At 37.9% G+C, this 23,873-nt stretch overlaps 1 protein-coding gene across 6 annotated transcripts in view; it reads left to right on the forward strand.

Moving 5' to 3' along the window:
- SCAF8 (SR-related CTD associated factor 8) overlaps positions 1–23,873 on the forward strand; it is a 95,700-nt gene that overhangs the window by 7,878 nt on the left and 63,949 nt on the right. For 4 of the 6 annotated variants that reach the window (XM_064292571.1, XM_064292555.1, XM_003403954.4 and 1 more), the window contains one exon: positions 22,380–22,463. In XM_064292571.1, the coding sequence (XP_064148641.1) occupies positions 22,380–22,463 (84 nt within the window). Of the gene's footprint in view, positions 1–21,832; positions 22,464–23,873 lie in introns of those variants that run through there. The other 2 variants (XM_064292570.1, XM_023545572.2) reach the window with 2 other exon arrangements.

Here is a 23,873-nt window from a genome sequence, read left to right on the forward strand (position 1 = left end):
TGTCTGGCCAATTCTGAGCATTTTGCCTCAATGTCCAGATTGCTTGTCTGTTACTCAAAATAGAGACTGAGCAGATAGATTTATTAAACAAGAATATGATTGTATTTTTCCAACAACGGGAAAATAAGACTAGCTACATTAAGTTTTATATTGTACTAAATTGTCTATCACATTAAAAAAATCTGTTTGGTATTTGAAATCATAACAATATTATAAAATACAGTTTTAAGGAAGTTTTCTTTAGCTTATGAGGTATAATTAGTTTCTGCATGCAAATGATAAAAGACTTTTGTTGAGAGATGATGAAAGCTTTATGATTTTCGAAGAATTCATGTGTAATTTGAAATAAGTACTTCTGTTTTCAAAACATTTTCTTGATGTACATGAAAAAAATTGGTGTATCTCTTTCTTCTAACACTGATTTTCTGAGCTTATCGCTCATTTGAGTAGCTTTAGCATGAAGGATGGAACAGTTAGGTTCATATACTTTAGTGTGTGGAACTTGGGAAATGATGATATAAAGTAACTCCATATAGCAGTACTGGGTCATAGTTTCTCAGCAGTTGACCAAGTATTAGATAATGGTTTTCTTTAATATAGTAATGTTTTTGATACCATCCATAAAGTTTTATGGTTTAAAAAAACAAAACAAAACACATAGGTGTTTGAATTTATTGAGATATTTGAAGCATATGGATAAAATCCTGTGGAGTAAAGGAATTTTTTTTCTGAATATTTTCCCCTTCAGATGAACTGTTGAATAAATCAAAATTTTCACAAACCAGAATATCCAGGATAGCAAATATCTACTCTAGTTTCTATGGCAGCTGCTTCCTATGATGGAAAAATGCCTGGTTTATCTATGTTGGAAATAATTGTATTTACCAAACATCTGTTAAAAGTGAGCCACTTTGTAGTAGTGTTTTATACGCTGTCCGTTTTTTCCCCAGCCAACATACTGTTTCAGTTGATAGGTGCTTTCCCCATTTCACAAGTGAGGGCGTTGAGGCCGTTGAGTTGAGGGCGTTGAGGTGCACTGTTGTGATTTTCCCGAGGAAATGGAGCTTTTTAAGTATTCGAGCAGGGAGGGGCTATAAGGGCCCAGGCCTCTCGATCCCTGGTGCAGATGTTTTATTACCCTTCTTTGTGAAGAAAAACCATCACTCAAGTTTTCGTTATTCTTTTTTACTGTTATAATGCCCAAAGATAAATTTTTTTTAAATTCATTTCAACTTTTTAATTTTACAACTTCAGATTTACAGAAAAGTGTAAGAATAACAAAGAATTCTTGTGTATACTTCATCTGGACGCTACAGCCTCATGATAACCACATGTGCTTTCTTATTCTCACTCCACTACCCATACACACACAAACTTTTTGAGGGTGAGTTGTGATCATCCTGTCTGTTACCCCTGGCAAATTATGTGCGTTTTCTAAAACAAGGATATTTTCTAGCACATTTATAGTACAATTATCAAAATCAGAAAATTAACATTGATATCATATTGTTGCCTACAGACCTATTCAAATTTCACCCATCATACCAGTAATGTCCTTCATAGAAAGAGTAAATTCCACGTCACACCTTGTATTTCACTTTTCTGTTTAGTCTCCTTTAATCTAGAACAATTTGTTAGTCTTTCCATGTCCTTCGTGACCTTCGATGATGCTTGATTATAACAAACCAGTTTTTAGAATTCCCTCAATATAGACGTGTCTGCCATCCTTCATGGTTAGGTTCAGGTTATGCATTTTTGACAGGAATATCCCAGAAGTGATGCACCTGACGTCCATTTAGCCCATTAATGGGGATATTAATTTTATTAACCCTTTATCTGCAGGGTTTCTCCACTGTAAAGTTACTCCACTGTAAATTTTTCCCTTTAATTAGCAGGTATCTTTGGGGGACATATTTTGAAACTGTAAATACTTTGTTCTCATCAAACTTTTACTTACTCATGTGTTTTAGCATCCATTGATGTTCTTGCCTGAATCAAATGATGATTTTCTAATTCTGTCATTTTTATCAGTTGGCATTCTGCCGTAAGAAAAAAACTTTTTTTCATATATATGTATATGTGTATGTATATGGAGGAAACCCAGGTGGCGTAGTGGTTAAGTGCTGCAGCTGCTAACCAAAGGGTCGGCAGTTTGAATCTGCCAGGCGCTCCTTGGAAACTCTATGGGGCAGTTCTATTCTGTCCTGCAGGGTCGCTGTGAGCTGGAATTGACTCGACAGCACTGGGTTTGGGTTTTTTTGGTTTTATGTATATGGATTCTTTTTTAATCATTGAGTTATTTTTATGCTCAGATTGTCTCAGCCTGGCTCCTGTGTTCTTTTGTTACATGTCCATCCTTTTTTGAGTGTTCCTTACTTTTTGGCATAATAAGGCATTCCCTTCCTAGCCCCGAATCGGCCATTTCTCCAAGGAGCCCTAGTTGCGTTTAGTGGACAGTGGTATTTAGAAACCAGCGTCTGGATGCTAGTTGTGTGTCTTGCTGCTTGGGGTATCATTGCTTCTAAGCTGTCAGCAGAGCTAGAAAATACATGTATGTGTGATCATGCATGTGTATATGTCTGTCTACCCACCTAAAAAGCCAGGAACTCATTGTGATAGCTCCAATTCCAATCCAACACTGTAGGGTCATATTGGCCGTTCCATTTTCCAAATCTGTAGTTCTTTTCTCTGACAGCAAGAAAGTTGGCTTCTCTTATCAACAATATATTTCTTATTTGCTCAATCCTAAAATACACGGAAAGTAGTTTCAGAATTGCTAACCGTGTTTGAAAAACAAACGTGCTCACTAGAGTTTAGTATTTGTTTTTAGCTTTGTTTAGTCTGAATACATAAAAAATACCGTGTTCATATATATTACTTGGTTAGTTTTTTCCCCCTTTGGTTAGTTTTTCTCACCCTTAATGTGGTTATAAGGAGCCCTGGTGGTGTAGTGGTTAAGCACTTGGCTGCCACCTGAAAGGTTGGTGGTTTGATCCCGCCAGTGGCTCTGCATGAGAAGAGACCTGGTAATCTGCTCCATAGAGAATACAGCTTAGAAAACCCTATGGAGCAGTTCTGCTCTTGTATAGGGTCGCTATGAGTTGGAATTGAGTCAGTGGTACACAACAATAACAATGTGGTTGTGCTATTTATTTGAAATAAAATTTGGATTCACTTTCTTTTATTTACATTCCATTTTTGGGTTCCCCCCCATTCTTGTTTTTTTTTTTTTTTTTCTTTCTTTCTTTTTAGTATGTAAACATTAAAGGATAATTCACCGTAATCCTCCTTTACTTAGGTTCAGGGTCATAACATTACACTTATGCTCTGATTAAAAAATATATATTTACTTATGTTCTTCAGCTCAAATAACATTCCAAAATTCAGAGGCTTAGATGTGGAGAAGGTCTTACAGTGAAAGATCTATTTCCAATAAACACCACAGGTTCAGTTCATAGTTGAGAGAAAGTATGTATTCAGGAAACGAACTTTCTCTTGTGAGTGGACTCTCCAGAGCAGGATCCTCAAACTTTTTCTGTAGAGAGCCCAACGGCAAATATTTTTGGCTTTGTGGGCCATTTAAGCTCTCTCACATATTCTTTGTCTTTTAAAATATAAAAACCATCCTTAGTTTGAGGATCCGTGTAAAGACAGGTGATGGGCCATAGTTCGCTGATTCTTGCTGCAAACTCTGAAACCTGTCAGTTTGAATGGGAGCATTCTACTTGTAAATCATAGTTATAACTGAGCAGAAGAATAGACTATATAGAAACACTATAAAGCTTGTTTTAACATAAGAAAAGAAAATGTAAAACAACCTGAAATGCTTCCCAGTGAAAACACTCAAAAAATTTTGAGCACCTACCTTGTACAGGCATTATTTTAGGCTCTAGAGAGTCAACAGCGTACAAAACAGACCTCTTTTCCACTCCCCACACCCCCCCCCCCAAAAGTCTCTTCTCTAATGGAATTTACATTAGTTTTGTGTGGTGGTGTGTTTTGGTTGCATATTTCTTATTTTTCTTGACTTAGTGACATTTTATCTAGTCAAAGCCGTTTTCGTATTAATTGCAGAGTGCATTCCTGCTGGAAAACTTGATTAAAAAAATGCAGTGAAAGGGACCACATTTTTAAAAGTTTGGCCAATTCCTTCCCATTTCTCTTTTTAATGACATGATTATTTTAATTTGAAAATCATTTGCGATCATGTTTTCAATTCTGGATTAAAATACTGATGTGTAACTACACCAGCTCACTAAATGAAAACAATAAAATAAAACCTTGCTAATTAGGACAAAGAACCAAGACTTACTATAGTGATAAGTACGTATGTCTTAGAGAATCTTTTTTAAAAAATTACTAAAGTTAGTAATTCAGTTAACCTTTTTTTTTTTTTTAAGGCTTTAATGAATAAGTGAGAGTGAGATGACCTTTTGTAAGCAGTATTTAAAGTTGAGGAACACTACAAAAGTAGTTGCTTAAATGGTTTTCTTGAAGCAGTGAGAAAGGCTCCTGAAAGTGCTGATATTCCTTTACTTAGTAAAAGCCCCAGCCCGTCACCATTGAGTTTACTCCGACTCAGAGCAACCCTGTAGGACGGACGAGAGCTGCCCTGTAGCGTCTCCGAGGCTGTAATATGCATGGGAGCAGACTGCCGTGTCTTTCCTTGCTCAGAGCGGCTGATGGGTTTGAACTGTCAGCCTTTCAGTCAGCAGTGGAGCACTTAGGCAGCGCACCACCAGGGCTCAGTTAAAAGCCCAGGAGCTGTTAGTTGGCAAGTTATCCATCTTGCCCCGGGGTTGATACCAACACCTTTGAATAGCAATAGACAAAATGACTTCTGCTATGATACGCGGCTGTTGCCTAAGTGACTTCTACCTTAGTAGTTTTTGTGTGTGTTTAATAAGTCAGTAACTGGTTTCGTAAGGATTATTAACAACTTTGGTTTTTTTTTTTTTTTAAGCACAAAAATAGTTTTTATAGCAATTCCTCTTAATGGTCAGAATTTTCCAAAATCAAGTTTCCATTCCAAAAGATAACACAGAACCTCTGTTGTAGGGCTATTTCTGTCTTGGTGGCAATTATAAAAGTGAGATGTGACCAACTGAGTTGGATGGTAGGTGATGTCCTTCCTAAAGGGTTGGCCAGAGGCTGCAATAGCATGACTTGTACAAAATTTCTCAGTTAGTACTTTGATTCATTTGCTTCTTAAGCTATAGCAATTAGTGATTCCAAATAATCCTGAGTACTCCCCTTTATTTTCTAATCCTTCAAAATTGTCAGTTTTTTCATGGTTTTAATTACCATGCAGTTTGAAAATTGCAAGAATATGATAATAGATTGTGAAAGTTTTAATGTAGTAATAGCACCTAGTAGTTGGAAAGAATGCAAAAAATTATTAGTTTGAACTTTGTTATTTATGCTTATTTGCGTTTTATCAGGCATCCTCTAGAGAGTAGCAGCCTTAATTAGATACCTGCATCTCTCTTCTCAGAGGATTTCTATTCTAATGCATGGAGGGGTGGGGGGTGAATTACTATAAACACTGAAAAGGTAATGTGATGAGTATTATGATACGAAGAGTGTTGATGTACACAGTGTGTACACTATACAGTGTACACTGTAAGGTATACTAGATGAGAGGAGGATACATTGTATGCAAAGGGTAAGGAGCATTTTCAAGGCGATAGCATCTTTGGGTAGTGGTTGGGGTTGGGAGGAGTGATTGGCAAATTAGCCAAGGGTCTTCTGATGAAGGGCCTTTGTATAACATCCACTGGCTCTCGTTTTTAATCAAAGGGAAATGGAGATTCCGAAGGGTTTTAAATAAAAGCCCAAGTTAGAAATTTGTGCTTTAAAAAGATGATTAGCATCTTCCTGAGGCATGGCAGGATGAAATGAAGGGAGGACATTGGGGGAAGGAGGGTTAAAGTAGTGTAGAGAAGATGAGGGGCTCAGTTAGAGTAATAATAATAGAAGAGGAAGAGATGAACACGAGAGCAGTTTATAGTAATAAGGAGCTAGATAAGAGGAAGAAGGTGGGGCTAGGGTTTTGGCTTGAGTGACTAGGTGGATAATGGTATGGTACCAGTCACTCAGATGGGCAAATCAGGAGGAGCAAGAAGCTTGAGAGGAAATATAATTTTAGGGGTTCAGTTGAGTGAGGGAATAATTTTTTCACCCAGAATAAAAGTAACATCCTCACTATGGAAGGAGAATCAAAATCCCACATAGTTCAATGACCCAAACACAATTTTTGCTACTGTTGTGTTTAATGCAGTAGTTTTTAGTTTTGAACATCTTGAATGTCAGTTATTTTTATTTGAATATTTGGTGGAATATCAAGGTAGAGATACCCAGCTGGATATATGGGTCAGGCACTTGGAGAGGCTAGGCTAGAAATAAGGATTTAGGTAGGAGTGGTTACAATTGTCTAGAGGTTCCTGGGTGGTACAGACTGTTAACACTCTTGGCTGCCAACCAAAAGGTCGAAGGTTCAAGTCCATCTGGAGGTGCCTTGGAAGAAAGACCTGGCAGTCTGCTTCTGAGAAATACAGCCACTGAAAACCCTATGGGGCACAGTTCTACCCTGACACACATGGGGTTGCCAGGAGTGAGAATCATTTGGATGGCAGGTGGTACTGGTGCAGTTGTCTAGGGAGGTGATGGTGAGAGAGCAGAGAAGCAGGCTTAGAGCAAAATTTTGCAGGATGTTTTATCTTCCTCTTTTTTTTTTTTTCCTTTTACAAATCAAGCTTTGTCTTCTTCCTGTTGCATTGTATTTGTGAGTATAAGGACACTTCGAAGCAACTTTGCAAGGAGTATGCTTGGTTTTAAATTCTGCTTATATACCTAGATGTTGTTTATTTGATTAAAACTTAAGTAGTAAATTGAATGATCTGTGAATGAAATTAAGGATTTGAATTTTAATATATTTGTGATGTGCATATATTTGTATATACACATATATAGAAACATTTTTTACATGTACAATTCAGTGACATTATGGTCGTCATGTGAACCATCACTAGTATCCATTTAACAACATTTTATGAGAATTTCTTAACATTAAGCCCACTCATATACACAACAGTTTATTTACTCTCTTAGCCACATAGTTCTTTACCATAGCCCTGTGTATAATAACCAATTTATTGTGAACATGGAATTGTGAATCTATGGACTGTATCATTAGAAATAGAACTCATTTATTTGAAAAACTCCGGGTAATACTGTTTGTACAGATTCGTTAGGAAGCAGCTTTATAAATGCATTTTCTTCTTCTCATTTTGGGTGTTCTGTTACTGGTACTTCTAAAATTAAGAGGAGGTGAAATTCATATCTTTTTGTTTTGTGTACAAAAGACATGAGAAAGAACTGAAGTTAAAGGAAGGTAGCTTGTTTGGGAAAATTGAAACTAAAGGAGTTACTTTTATATTTGCGTGTATATGTGTTTATATCTTTCTTCCATTGAGCATCATGTCTTTTCTTTGATTTTAGGAAAGGGTAGCTGAAGACCATTAAAATCAGGCTATGCATTTTTAACTATAGGCATAACTAAAGTTTATTAATTTATTATTGGGTTCCTTGTTTACTTCCATACTTAAGCTTGATTTTCAAAAATTAGAAATTTTAGTCCTGAAAGACTTGTGCTAGCTACGTTATTCAATAGGCTTATTTTATAAATGAGGACTTAAGACCCAAAGATGATGAAACCTGACCAGAATCACAGCTTTTTAGAGGTGCATAGTGGCACAGTTAGAACAAATGTGTATTCCTGTGACTCAGCTCATTGTTCTTACTTTCTTCATTATGGATTTTCGGAGTGAGATTTTGGTAGTGTTTATGTGTGTTGGAGGTGGGGAAGGAGTAGAAATCGGTGATTCTTAATAGATTATTACCATTTTCATACTTAGCCTGAGCCAGAATAAGGACCATAGTACTGTGCTGCTAATCACCTGCTTGTAGAAAAGGGCGCCACAGAAAAAGTGTTCCTTGGTGAGGGAGTATTGTCCAAAGCACCTACTTAGCTAGCAGGTAGTGTTCTGGCAACTTAGTCCTCTTTAGAAAGTGACCCGAGTCACTTTATAGCCTTTGTAGGAGAGTTCAGTTGTCGTGTCTTGCATGCTTCTCATTTCTACATGTGACTGATTTTAATAAGGATGGTAACTTTGTTAGTTATTTTAGCTTGCAAAAGTTCAGTTGTTACTAGGTGTCCTCAAGTAAGTTCTGACTCATAGCGACCCCACATGCCACTGAAACAAAATACTCCCTGATCCTGCACCATTCTCAACAGTCATTGTTGTGCTTGAGCCCATTGTTGCAGCCACTGTGTCAGTCGATCTTGTTGAGAATCTTCCTCTGATCCTGTCCTTTACCAAGCATGATGTCCTTCTCCAGGGTCTGATCCCTCCTGATAATGTGTCCAAAGTACATAGGATAAAGTCTCGGAATCCTCGCTTCTGAAGAGCGTTCTGGTTGTACTTCTTCCAAGACGTACTTGTTCGTTCGTCTCACAGTCCATGGTATATACGATATTCTTTGCCAACACCATAATTCAAAAAATTCTGGAAGTAGCTCAGCAGCCTTTAAGCAGTGGTTGTTTCTGAGGAGAGTCATAAATGGATAGGGCACAGTGAATGAGTGCTTTCAGTAGGTTGAACTTTTCACAGTGAGTACTTATTGCCATATTACTTTTGTAATGGCATCCTGGTGTTGCGGTTGTTAAGCACTCAGCTGCTAACCAAAAGGGTCAGTGGTTCAAACCCACCAGCTGCTCCATGGGAGAAGGATGTGGCAGCCTACTTCTGTGAAGATTTGCAGCCTTGGAAACCTTATGGGGCAGTTCTCCTCTGTTCGGTAGGGTCAGTATGAGTCAGAATTTACTTGATGGCAACGGGTTTGGTTTGGTTTTTGGTTTACTTTTGCAATATTTTCCCTAAACCAAAAATATTATGTGTCTTAGCTTTTTGGGGGAAAGGTTCAGTTGGTCTGTTTTAGTATTGTTTTTGTAAGGTGCTGTTGAGTCAGTTTGCTCCTGGTGACAGAATAGAACTGCTTCGTAGGGTGTTCTAGGTTGTAATCTTTATGGGAGCAGATCACTAGGTCTTTCTCAAACCGCTGACCTTTTGGTTAGCAGCTTAGTGCTTAACCGTTGCACTACCAGGGCTGCTTGTTTAAATATTATTCGAATTAAACTTTTTAGAGAAAGGAAGCTTATTATGAATTTGATGACCCTCAAGCCTTATTGAAGATTGCTTAAAATTCGTATTTAAATGCAGTTTCTTTAGATGTTATTTGATCAGTAGACTGAAAAGCTTTGTAATCTGTTGTGTTTTGCCTGAAATCTTGGTATTAGACTGTTGCTATTAAATGGTACCTCTTCATAATCACCCTCCATCTTATTCGCCGACTTGCGTGTGTGTGTTTAATTGGTTGCTGGTTGGTGGGATTTTTTAATTTTGTTTTTGGAAACCCAGTAGTATCTATGAGTATATGGGTTTGTGACGAGGTTCTGTAATTTACTACCGTTTTGAATTTAGATAAGTCACTTACCCTACATTTATAAAACGAGAATAATAATTGCCAATCTCATTGGACCATTATGAAGACAAAAGTGACACAACAGTTGTGACAGTGAATAATTGACTAAGTCCCATAGAGATGAGAAGTAATGCTTTCTCCTTTATCATGCAGCTGCCTGTCTCTTTTTTTAGCTCCTGTATTTGTTGCTCTCCTCTGTCAAATGATTTTTACCCTGTGCCAAGTAGGTTCTTGTTCTGCATATTCTTTCTGATGTTTAGTCTTTGAATATCTCTTCTATTATTTTTTTTCTTTTATCTCTTCAACTACTGTCTCTTCAGGAATGACCTGTATCTTTGCTTTTCTTTTCTGGACTCAGTCCTGTATGTTCTAGATGTTTTGTATACATGGATGCTTGGAATCATACAGCTATCACTCAAAATCTAAACTTAACTTTCCTTCATAAACCTCTTGCTTGTAGACTTCACTCTTTAAATCCACAGTATCATCATGTTCCCAAATAACTCAGACTTGAAAACTTGGAATTATCCTACATGCCTCTTTCTTCCACATCTTGTCAGTCATGAAATCCAGTGAATAATTTTTCAAAATATGTTTTATATCCCTCTTCTCCTTTGTTTTCTCAATACTTCTTTCCACGTCTACAACACTTTCTCCTTGGCCTGTTATAATCGGTTTTTAATTGGCTTCTCACTCTTCTCTTTGCCCCTGTAGTTCATGTTGTTTGTTAAGTGCCGTCAAGTCAGTTCCGACTCATAGCGACCCTGTATAGAACGGAACAAAACACTGCCCAGTCCTGTGCAGTCCTCACATCGTTATGCTTGAGCCCGTTGTTGGAGCCATTGTGTCAATCCATTTCCTTGAGGGTCTACCTCTTTTTCACAGATCTTCTACTTTACTAAGCGTGATATCCTTCTCCAGGGACTGGCACTTCCTGATAATATGTCCAAAGTATGTGAGATGAAGTCTCGCCATCCTCACTTCTGATGAGCATTCTGGCTCTACTTCTTCCAAAACAGATTTGTTCGTTCTTTTGGCAGTCCATGGTATATTCAGTATTCTTTGCCGACCCTATAGTTCAGATGCATCAATTCATCTTTGGTATTCCTTATTCATTATCCAGCCTTCACATGTTTGTGAGACTACTGAAAATAATGACCTCTTTTCTTTTTACCACGCCAAAGAGGCTTTTTGCAGCAGATTTGCTCAGTGTGATGTGTTGTTTGATTTCTTGGCTGCTGCTTCCATGGATGTTGATTGTGGATCCAAGTAAAATGAAATCCTTGACAACTTTCACATTCTTATCATGCTGTTGCTTATTGGTCCAGTTGAGGATTTTTTTTGAGTTCATACTCCTGCTTTTTACTATGTTAATCTCTTCAAACAACTGTTTTGCTTGAATCACTTTCTACTTTCAAAAACTTGTCAAATTCGCTTGCCTTCGATGGATTTAGGCACTGATTTTTTAGCTATGGATTTAATATTTTTTTGTAAGTCTGTATATATATATATTTTTTATAAATAAGCCTTTTGTACAATGCATCTACATGGCACTACAAAATGGGAAGATTTACTTACACAAAGCTGTACATTTCATATTCCCATCTTATGTGTTTAGTTTTAAAACTCAGTGATCCTTGAGTAGGAAAGCACAGGCTTCTGTTGAAATTCTAATGCATTCCTGTTAGGAAATACCCACTTCTCACATCTTTCTGCAAAGTCGCTATGTGTAAAGAGAGAGTTATTGACGAGTGTGTTATAAATGTAAATGGTGTGGGGGCAGAATGACAACTGTAACAGGAATGTGCTCTTCTCCCAGTCAGCCTGTCACCTGCGTTTTCTTATTAAGCCTTTTCTCTGCTGTTCCCAACTGGGTGGATATTTCATTTGTCTGAATGAATACCTTTTCCACTAGCGCTTTCTATTTTGGCACCAAATTATGCCATGTGCTCTTGTTTTCATGAGGCAAAGTCCGAGGTCCTCATGAATCCACGGATTTTTAAATACTACTTTAGTATATTGGAAACCCTGATGACGTAGTGTTGCAGAGCTACGGCTGATAACCAGAAGGTCAGCACTTCGAACTACCAGGTGCTACTTGGAAACTTTATGGAGCAGTTCTCCTCTGTCTCTTAGGGTCACTATGAGTCAGAACTGACTCAACAGCAATGGGTTTGGTTTGGTTTTAGTATATTATTCCATTAAAATACATGAGAGTGTGAGGAGAGAATAGCAATTTCCTAATAGTTAAATTGTTTTCCCAGACACCAGCCTTTTAGTGTACACACTGCAAATTAGTGTTTCTGCAAAATTGCCAGTGATTACATTTTAGAGACCTTTGGGATAATTAGTTGTCAAAGCTGACAAATCTCAGAATGCTGAGAATCTGCTGTATTATAATAATTGTATTTTTATGACCGGACCCTCTCTGCCTTAGTAGATAGTAGATATTCGAAGTGAGAGTCTTTGCATTGGTTTTTGTTTCCCGAAGGGCTTAGTGTTGTGCCTCTGTGTAGTACCTAGTCAATGAATATTGACCCAATTTGGCCTAAGTAACCTTTGTTTTCAACTGTTAATCCGTTGAATTTTGTATTTCCCAATTCTTTGTTTTTGGTTCATTTTACCTCCATGATAAAACTTTTATTTATTTGATAAGAATATTGTGAATGTTTGTGACTGACTCTCAAAGTAAATTTGAAAATAATATGTAAGGATGATGATTTTATTATACTTTATCCTTTGGGATATTGGGGAATACTTCAGAGTGAAACACTCTGCTGCATTGAAATATATTCTTTATTTCCATGCGTACTGGCATAGGATTATAGATACAAGTTTATAAAACTTATTTAAAATGAAGTTCTGGGGGAAAAAAATGAAGAGAAGTTTATGTGCTTAACTATGGCTTTGGCATTTCACTTTGCACAAAATACATCTGCATTCAAGTGAATTTAGGTATGAAGAAGCTGGATAAATTTGTTTGGCTAGCTTGCATTTGGTTTCTTACGTAACTTTTATTTTTTACTTAATTGCTTTTTGCACCCAGCAATGTACTTTATCAAAGTAAAATCATCATATATTTGAATACCTAATATGTGCAAGGAACTATTTTAGGGATCGGGGGTGTGGAAAAAAGTTACTGAAATTGGTTACTATTTATTGAGGGTTTACAGTATGGTATTCAGTGTTTTCTAAAATGGAAGGAGATATATATATACACACACCCACTCCTCACTTATGGACATGGTTGCATTCCAAAGACCAGGTTGTTATGCAAAGATTGGCATTACGCGAAAATGAAGGATGGCCACATGAGATCAGAAAATGGAGGACGACTACATCATTTTACATAACTGCCAGATTACATCATTACATAACTACTAAACCACCAAGAATCATGGCACAGCCAAGTTGGCACATAACCTTAAGCATCACAGCCAGCATTATAGTAATGGCATTCATTACTGCCATATGTACATCATTAATGTGCAAAATAGATAGATTTTCACTATTGTAAATGTGTAATGTCGGGTAACGAGGTGCTGAATAAGTGAGGAGTAGGTGTATATTATTACTGTTGTTGTTAGATGCTGTCCAGTCAATTTTGATTCATAATGACTTCATGTGACAGGGTAGAACTGCCACATAGGGTTTTCTAGGCAATAATCTTTATGGAAGCAGATTGCCGTGTCTTTTTTTCTGTGGAGCTGCTGGGTAGGTTCACACCACCCACTTTTTGCTTAGCAGCTGAACGCTTTAACCATTGCGCCACCAGGGCACCTATCCACATATCCACATATATACACATTTGCCACTGGTGGCAGGATATGATTTGAGGTGTGAAAATTAGTTCCTTTTTCTATTCTGATTACAACTAGGAGAACAATCTCAGTTTCATGATACTGTGTCTTTTGCATCTCTAAGTATTTGCTAACTTCTTTAAAAAAAAAAAAAAAGGAGCAAAACATTACACTTTAGACTCAGCCTTTGGCAAGCAGTGTTACCTAGAAGGAATTTAATGTTTTCTTCTCCCTTTAAGTAATTTTAACATAGCCTTCTGTTTATGAATGTAGGCTAGAGCAATGTTTTCCAAAAAATTTTTACTATAGCCCACAGTAAGAAATATAATTTGTATCACGATCCAGTGGTCACATACATAAATATAATAGGAACAAAAGTTTCACCCAAGATTGGTCAGCGAACTTCATTATTTTCCATTTTGTTCTGTTTTAACTGGGCTGGAACTACCTTGGGAAAGTTTTCATCTAGTGGGTTGGATAGATCACGGTTTGAAAAAAATAAAAGACCATTCTAGGTGGAATAGGAAAATAGATATATAGTAGGGCATATTTTCCATTTGATTTTAAGAAAATTATCTCTGGCTGATGTGTTATATAGTTGCCATAACAGATATTTTCCTGAACATTGTTTCTGATCTTGTTTTGCACTGAATTCTTATATTTATAAAATTGTGATTATTGCAAATATTTTATATTTGTTATTTAACATATTACACATTTTGATATTTTTACATTAATATCTGTATCATGTTAACTTATCTCTTACTATAGAGTAACTTATTAAATCTCTTGCTGGACATCTAGGTTTTTATATGTATGGTAAAATGTGCGTATTTTTCAACTCCTGTAGATAATGTTGAAGGAAAAATAATGAGTATGACCTTTTGCTTTTTTTTAAAATATATAAAGTCACAAGTGTACTAAAAATATTTGGCTCTTATATTTAGCCACCATACTATTTTTTTCTTTTCCGTGTTGTATTTTTCAGTTGTAAAGTTTTCATTTGCTTTTTTTTATAGCTTTTCTTTCTCTGCTGAAAACTTCTGTCTTTGCATTTATTGCAAAAGTGTTCTTCATCTCGTAGAGAATGCTTATAACTTTTTAAGTCGGATAATTTCAACATCTATAATCTTAGACCTGGTGGCATAGTGGTTAAGTGCTGCGGCTGCTAACCAAAAGGTCGGCAGTTGAAATCCACCAGGCACTACTTGGAAACCCTGTGGGGAGTTCTACTCTGTCCTATAGGGTCGCTATGAGACGGAACCGACTCAACGGCAGTGTGTTTGGGTCATCGTAGAGTTGGCTTGTGTTTTTTTTTTCCCTTCAGCTGTGGGCGGATTTTTCTGGTGTGTGTGTGTGTGAGAGAGAGAGAGAGTGTGTATTTTGGTGTATAGAGTAGGTTTCATTTGTATTCTGGACATTCTGAATATTATGTTGTAAGACTCCATTAAAATCCTCTGAGAAATGTTGAGGAGATTTTTGTATCAGCAGGCAGCAAACCTGGTTAGGTGCAGTATGCAAGTTTCTTTGCACCTTCTGTTTGTGGTGGTTCCAGTGTGCAGTTTTCAAAGAATTCGCTGTGTGCTGCTTGGGTGTGCCCATTGCATATGCCACTTAGGAGTGGGGTAGTGGTTGACATGGATTTTAGTTTTCAGAGCCTTTGCTGTGCTCTTTTGGATCTGTTTCACCCAGCACAGTTCCAGGGTGAGCCCAGGAGTTTAGTTTATGGTACAGGGTCAGGCGACCCTCTTCTGCAGCTGTAGCTGGGATTCCCACCCACTCTCCAGATCCCAGTGTCCCTCTTCTCTCTGCCAAAAAAGTCCGGCTTCTTTCCAAGTTGAGCCTTCTGAGTGAAGAGGGAAGAGTGAGAGAAAAAATGGGAACCCTCCACCCACCCCAACCCATCCCACACCACACATTATTTGGACAATAGAGACCCTTTCGCTGTTCCTCTGGCCAGCCATAGGTCTTCCCTTGAGGTTTTAGGTGCTGGTGTGACAGTGAGGATTACCCTTGAGCCTTTATCAGGGCTAGGAGAGGAAAGGGAGTAGGGAGGGCACGGGGACTTTCCCTCACACTGTACAGCATAGAGGGGTCCTTCCCCTGGTTCTCTGACTAGGCGTAGGGCATTTCTTCTTGTGGTTTTGCTTTTAGCACAGCTGCACAGATCTGTGATTGTGCCAGCTCTTGGATTAAACCAGGGGATGATGGAAGAAAGCACTGTGAAACTTCAGCTCTTGCAGGCAGCCTCTTCCCTGCTTTTACTGGTCATTATTCAAGTTTTGGTGTTCCTGAGTGGTGCAGACTTTTAAGTGCTCTGCTACTAGTCGAAAGGTTGACGGCTCAAGTGTACCCAGAGGCGCCTCAGAAGAAAGGCCTGGCATCTACTTCAAAAAAACTACAGCTGTTGAAAACCCTATGGAGCGCAGTTCTACTCTGAAACACATGGGATTGCCATGAGTCAGAGTCAACTCAGCAGCCCTTGGTTTGGCTTTTTTGTTCAGGTTTTGGCTCCAGTCTCCAGTCAGCCTGCTGTGTTGCTTTTCAGAGTCCTCAGGTAGTTGCTTTTTTGTATTTAGTCTGGAGCTTTAGTTGTTGTCAGTTGGTGAGATAGGCTGTAGTTGGCTTACTCCACCTTGGCTGGCACTATAACTCCAGTGCTACTTTAACTGTTTTATAGTATGTAGAGTCTTTTTTTTTTTTTTTTTTGGAGTCTTTGGTGCAGCAGAGGTTAAGGGCTGGGCTGCTAACCAAAAGGTTGGCAGTTCGAATCCACCAGCCGCTCCTTGGACACCCTATGGGGCAGTTCTGCTGTGTTCCGTGGGGTCGCTATGAGTTGGAATCGACTCAACAGCAACAGGTGGAGTCTTTTCAAACCCCCTTTATTTCAGGGATTTGGAAAAGAGATATAAATTTGTGTATTGAATTAAAGGCCCTCTGCAAATAAGTTTTTGTGGCCTAAGTTGAGTTCTTTAAAGGTAATAGTGTTTAGAGAGAGTTGATTACATTTGTTTTTAGTCACAAAGGCATTTTAAAACTATAAATTCTAAAATGCTTAGCTTTTTAACAATATTCAAACTGTAATGTTAACCTTAGAGAACTGCTATGCTTGAGAAGTGGGATCTTTATCTGCTTAATAATTGTTGTTAGGTTCCGTTGAATCAGTTCCAACTCATAGCCGCCCTGTGCACAAAGAATGAAACACTGCCCAGTTCTGTGCCGTCCTCACAGTTGCTATGCTTGAGCCCTTTTTTGTAGCCACTGTGTCAGCCATCTTGTTGAGGGCCTTACTCTTTTTCACTGACCCTCTACCAAGCATGATGGCCTTCTCCAGGGACTGGTCCCTCCTCATGTCCAAAGTACATGTAGCTTTAGGTATTTGCCTGATTAAGATAGGGTACTTGTAGGGATTATCCTGAGAGATGTACCGTGGAGGGTCAGTATTGGCAAAAGTGGGTATATAGAGAGAGTATGATTGTATTGAAAAATAATTACTATATTTTTCAAAGTAACATATGCGTGTACTTTTTATAAAGATACAGAAGAGCTTTTAATGAATTCTCTTCCTTCCCATCTTAATCCTATGCCTGCTGTTCAAAGAGAACAGCGGTTTGGCTGTTAACACTTTAGCTCTTCTGGTGATCACTTTCACATTACTAAATATTTTTAAACTACTGTTTCTAAAATGTTCAACTTTAGACTTTTTGAGCCTTTGCAACAATAGATGAGGCATTGGCTTACTGGTACAACTTCTGCCTGCTGTAATACCTTGAATTTGAGTGGTGAAACTCGAATTCTGCAGGATAAATTGGTTCCCTCCTTGACTGAATCCTCTTTTCTGCGTACCGTGGCTTGTGGTTTCTTGTCAGTCACAGTCCTCTGACTGCATTCTGGAAATTTGTGACATCCCTTTGTCTATTGATTCCTCCCACCTTCCCGTTCTATTTTTTTTGTGTGTGAGTTCTTATACCTTACTTAATTAATTGACTTGATGGCAATGGGTTATTCTCCTAACATGGGGAAGGAAAGGAAAATGTCAGTGGTCAGCATGCTGTCTTGAGGTGAAAGTATTTTATCAAGATTGTGTTAGTCTGGGAACTTGTAAGGTTTCTGATTTCTTTGGAGATTTGAGGAGTTCTAATCAGGATCTCAGGAAAACCTGGTGGTGCAGTGGTTAAGAGCTATGGTTGCTAACCAAAAGGTGGGCAGTTGGAATCTACCACGTACTCCTTGGAAACTCTATGGGGCAGTTCTACCCTGTCCTATAGGGTCACTGTCAGTCGGAATCAACAGCAATAGGTTTGGTTTTGATTAGGTTTAATCAGTATCTCAAGGACCATTTTTGAGAAAGATGAACTAGGTCAACCCCTGTTTTACTTATTCTAGATTCACACTTAAGATTAATTTGATCGATCATAGAACCAACCTTGAAGGCTTAAGATCCAAAAAAACCCAGTGCCCTGTAAATCAGCAGAGATGTTCCACAGATTTCATGGTTCTCTGGAGTATATCAGATAATAAGCTTCTTGGGGGCCCTTTCTGAGATCATAGTAGAATTCTGTTAACATTGCTAAAATTGAGAAAGATACTAAAGTTTTTGAGGTGAAGAATTTGCCTGAAATAGCAAGTGTGAAATATAACATTTTGTTAAATTTTGGGTAATGGACCTCACTCACTGTGTTGAGGAAGGAGGGAGGGCATGAATATATATTCCCCTGAGACATGAGATTGCAGTGTTTATCCAAAAGATACATTATAAAAAAATATATATATAGGATTGAGAAATAAGGTCCAAATTTAGGGGTGCGGGGGTTGACCTGTTTTATGGTAATATTATTGAAACATGACTGTGCCCATTTGTGTACATATTGTCTGTGTCTGCTTTTGTACTACAGAGGCAGAGTTCAGTAGTTGTGGCAGAGAGAGTACAAAAACCCAGTGTCGTTGAGTCAATTCCGACTCAGAGCGACCCTATGGGACAACCCGCAGAACCTAAAATAGTTACTGTCTGATCCTTGACAGAAAAAGCTTGCTGACTCCTGGTCTAATCAATAATGAGCAATATTAAAATATTTTATTAGAGATAATTTGTGGTAGAGTAGCCCACAGCAACTAAGATATCTCAGTTTAGGGAAAAGATTCTTCAAACCTTAATTAAGGTACCTTATTTGATTGAAGAAATTGTTTTCAGATCTAAAAATAGGCGTTTGATGTGGTGCCTACAAGTGATAATATAACCCAAACCCACTGCCATCAAGTTGATTCCGACTCATGGCAACCCTATAGGACAGACAAGAACTGATTGAAGAAATTGTTTTCAGATCTAAAAATAGGCGTTTGATGTGGTGCCTACAAGTGATAATATAACCCAAACCCACTGCCATCAAGTTGATTCCGACTCATGGCAGCCCTATAGGACAGACAAGAACTGCCCCATAGGGTTTCCAAGGCTATAATTTTTATGGATACTGCCACACCTTTCAGCTGCGGAGTGGCTGGTGATTTCGAACTGTTGCCTTTGGGTTAGCAGCCGAGCACTTAACCCAGGGCTCCTTACAAGTGTCAGTATAAAAACTCACTGCCCTTGAGTCAATTCTGACTCATAGCAACCCTGTAAGACCGAGTAGAACTGGAGCGGCTAGTGGATTCAAACTGCTCCCTTTTGGTTAGCAGCCAAGCTTTTAACCCCTGTGCCCTCAGGGCTCCAAGTGATAGTATAGAAATGTAAAATTTTAGAGGTTTAAAAAGCAGTCTTCATTGCTTATGAGGGTAGGTGAAACATAAAGAATGAATTAATTAGGCTAAAAAGCTGGACAGTGGTTTAATATCTTCCATTGAAATGAGGTCTTGAGTGGTCAAAGGAAGGGCAGGTCAGGATTGGGACCTCCTTTCAGTTACTGAGGTCAGGTAGGTATAGAAAGTTTGTATAAGGAAAGGCTGTCACCTGAGATCCTATAATGTTAAATCACGGCCTGTGAGAGGAAGAAGTTTAGGTTTGAGACAGAGTTCATTGTCTGAATGATTAGCAAGCGCAGCAGGGATCAGTTAGGTGCCATCAAGTCGATCTCTAACTCATAGTGACCCCATGCACCAAATAATGAAATGGTGCCCAGTCCTGTGCCATCCTCACAACCCCATTGTTGCAGCCACTGTTGTCAGTCCATCTCCCTGAGAAACTTCCTTTTTTTGCTGACCTTCTGCTTTACCAAGCATGATGTCTCTTCTCCAGGGACTGGTCCCTCCTGATAATGTTTCCAAAGTACATGAGACGAAGTCTCACCATCCTTGCTTCTAAGGAGCATTCTGGCTGTACTTCTTCCAAGGCAGATTTGTTTGTTCTTCTGGCAGTTCATGATATAGTCAATATTCTTCACCAATGTCATAATTCAAAGGTGTCAATTCTTCTTCTGTTTTCCTTGTTCATTGTCCAGCTTTCACATGCATATGAGGCTATTGAAAATACCATGGCTTGAGTCAGTCATAGCCTAGCCCTCGAGGTGACTGATACCTTTGCTTTTTAACACTTTAAAGAGTCTTTTACAGCAGATTTGCAGCAGATTCGTCCAGTACAATACCTCATTTTATTTCTTGACTGCTGCTTTCCTGGGCGTTGATTGTGGATCCAAGTAAAATGAAATACTTGACAACTTCAGCGTTCTCTCCATTTATCATGATGTTGCTGATTGATGCAGTTGTGAGAATTTTTGTTTTCTTAATGGTGAGGTGTAATCCTACTGAAGGTTGTAGTCTTTGATCTTTATCAATAAGTGCTTCAAGCTGTTTTTGCTTTCAGCAAGCAAGGTGGCATGTTGAAAGATGTTAATGAGTCTTCCTCCAATCCTGATACCTTGTTCTTCATATAGTCCAGCTTTTCAGATTGTTTGCTAAACATGTTGTTTTGTTCTTAGGTCCTTTCGAGTTAGTTCCGAGTCATAGTGACCCTATAGGACAGAATAGAACTGCCCCATAGGGTTTCCAAGGAGCAGCTGGTGTATTTGAACTACCGACCTTTTGATTAGCAGCCGAGCTCTTAATCACTGCACCACCAGGGCTCCTCCTGATCTTAAACCACACAGTAACCCCTTGTTCTGTTCCAACAACTGCCTCTTGGTCTATGTACAGGTTTTGCATGAGTAGAATTAAGTGTTCTGGAATTCCCCTCCAATAAACTTATACTGCATTAAAGGAACTTGTTTCTTTGTCTCTTGGTGTCAGCCACCATCACCCTATGATAGTCCTTTTTAAAATCAATTATTGGTTAAATAAAGAAATGCAAAATTGCTATGAGGAATGCTTCCAAGGTGAATGATAGTACAATGAGAGCATAAAAGGGGGTATCGATCTGGTGGGAAGGCAGGAAAGGCTTTCCTTATTAAGTGATGCATTAATTAGTGGGAAGACCCTAGTGGAGAATACTCCAAATAGAGGGAAGGAGCCTCATGTAAAGGCCCTGTTGCAGGGAACTGAAAAAAAGACCAGAGGGATGGGAGCATGTTGTGAGGTGAAGCCTGAAAGGTAGGCAGGAGTTAGATCAGGCAGGGTTTTCTGTATGCAAATTTTTGTGTTTTTCCAAAAGTGGGAAGTCATTGACTATTTAAAATGAGGAAAGAAGGGTATTAGCTTTTGATCAGATTATTTGCAGATTAGTCTTTGAAAAGGTGTCTGTGAACCTGGTATGGAGAACACACCAAATCCATGTAGTTGTTAAGTAATTTGGACTATAGTGTCTGGTGGTGGAGGAGGAAGAAGAGACAGAAATGGGGAAGATTAGGCAGATTCCAGAGATACTAAGAGGTAAAAATCAAGAGTTCACTCATGGGTAGGTTATAAGGAGTGTTGGAGTAGAAACTGTGGAGGGACTCCCAAAATTTTTAGTTGATTAACCACAAATGCCATTTGAGTTACTTTTAAAGTCCATTCAAGTTGTTTTTGCAGTGTTCCACTAGCCAAAGCTTTGTTTTCTGACTTGTAACTAATATAGCTTTATAGCTAAAATATTAGCATCCCTGAGTATAGTAGAAGTTTTAATCAGTATTTATTTAAACTTAGTTATTTGTCTGTTTCCTAGTTATTCTACCTTGTCTTTACCTTTTTTCTCTAAATGGTACCATTATCTTTTGTTTATATGAGAATTTCAAAATAAATTTCTTTTGGGGAAGGAAAATTACTGCTTAACATTAAATGCCGTGAATTTTAAAAACTTTTATTGAGATATAATTCAGATACTATACAAATAACCAATTGAAAATATACAGTTCAATGGATTTTACATGTCCAGCCATCACTACAATCAATTTTAGAGTCTTTTCTTCACACCCAAAAGAAATGCCATACCTAATAGCAGTCACTCTCCATTTTCCGCAAATCCCTGAACCCTTTTGGGACATTTCATGTATATGGAATCATATAATCTGTGTTTTTTTTTTTTTTTTCATCTTCTTGCACTTAGCATCTTGTTATCAAGGTTCATCCACGTTGTGGCATGTATCAGTATTTCAAACTGGTATTTCATTGAATGGCTAGAACACGTTTTGTTTATCCATTCATCTCTTGATAGACGTTTGGGTTGTTTCCACTTTTTGACTGTTGTGAGTAATGCTGCGGTGAACATTTGTGGACAAGTTTTTCTATGAACATAAGTTTTCAGATCTCTTGGATGTGTACCAAGGAGTGGAATGGCTAGGTCATATAGTAACTGTGATTAACTTTTTCAGGAACTGCCAAACTATTTTTCCAAAGCAGCTGCACCGTTTTACAGTCCCACCAACAATATATGAAGGTTCCCCTTTCTCCGCATCCTTGTTAGACTTGTTATTATCTGTTTTTGGTTTTAACCATATTAGTAAAGGTGAAGATGTTTCACTGTGGTTTTGATTTATGTTTCCCTGGTAGCCGATGATGTTGAGTTTGATGTTTAAAAGAAAAGAAGCACTTTGATTTCATGGAGAATATAAAAATGGAAAGATTTGGTAATTTTATGTAATTGCTTGGACAGAATTAGTTTTGATGTGTTTAAACTTCGTTCTTTTTCATCAGTTATATTCCCTGAATGACTACAAACCACCCATTTCTAAAGCGAAAATGACCCAGATTACTAAGGCAGCCATCAAAGCTATTAAGGTGAGTAATAGATTTTAATCCTGTGTTTTCAAAAGAAAATGCTACACTTATATTTTGGAGAGGGGATGATTGTTTTGGATTATATACTCTCTTCCTTTTTATAGAGTTAATACATGTTAATTTGGAAAAAAACAAAACAAACTGTCACCTGCAAACTTTTCCACCTAGAGATAAACACTTAACATTTTGATAAATATTCTTCCAAAAACTTTGAAGCAACCTTTTTTCTTACCTTTCTTAGACTGGTAAGGTTTTGGGTATATTCATATCATGGAGAATGTGTTTATCTCTATTGTTTGTCACACTGACTTTGCAAAATCTTGAAATACAAGTTGATGAATCATTTCTAAATAAACAACTTATTGATCTCATTTTTTCTTATTGATTATAGATTTGAAAGTGGGTCATTATGTAAATTAATTGGGTCTCATTGTACATAGAACATTTGAAGTGTGGGAAAAGGCCACGGATGTTGATACAGATCTGCTCTGGTGACAGAAGCTTTGAACTTGTTGACTCATGGATGCTTTTGAAAATGTCAGGGAAGGATGGGATCCTCTTTAGAGAAATACAGATATGCACAAAATTTTGCATACAATTCTGTGGCTTTAAGAACCCTCTGAAGTTCAGTTATAGATATCTCTGCAAGAGGTTCGTGTCCCCAAGGCTAGGAATTAATAGAGCTGTTAAAATTGCGAATCAGTGAGTGCTTATTACTAATGGAGGTGGGTATTAACCTGTGGACATTTGGTGGTGTGTTTTCCTACTGTGAATTAGAACATCATCCATAACCATAGAAGCGATAATTTAAATAATAGCCTTTGAATAACAACATTATATATTAGATTTAACAAATTTTTGTTTACTGGGAATCTCTCCTAGGAGAAAATTCAGATAATTAGTTGTGTTTGTGGTGTTCAAATGGACAAAGCTTAGTTTTCAGACTTGTAGTCAATATCTTAGAGAATTATTGCTAAAGTCCCTGTGCTTATGTGCAGAAAATGAAAGAGGGAGTAAGGGCAGTTGCAAATAAGCACATTTAAGCCAGAAAAATTTTCAAAGTGATCTTTGAGGGAATCTGTTAGGTTCAATATAGGATAAGTCTTACTCTTTATACTGCCCTACAGTACGATCTGCTTGTTGTGATCATGGTCTTGAACATGTGCAAACATGTATGTTGTTACTGTTTTTTGTGAAAATTACTGAACAGTGCATTTTACATAACTTTGTTGTTGAACAAATTACTTATTTAATTAAAAGACTCCATGACGTATATAGGTGCTTAAGATTTCCATTTTTCAGACGTGGAAGGTTAAGTCATTTGCAATAGAGTAGACAGGGCTAGAATTCGAACCCAGGTTTCTCTAGATCAGGGTTCTAAACCCTTTATTATGACGTTTGATATGATTT

The sequence above is a fragment of the Loxodonta africana genome, chromosome 1, assembly GCF_030014295.1.
Source record: "Loxodonta africana isolate mLoxAfr1 chromosome 1, mLoxAfr1.hap2, whole genome shotgun sequence".
Taxonomy (NCBI): domain Eukaryota; kingdom Metazoa; phylum Chordata; class Mammalia; order Proboscidea; family Elephantidae; genus Loxodonta; species Loxodonta africana.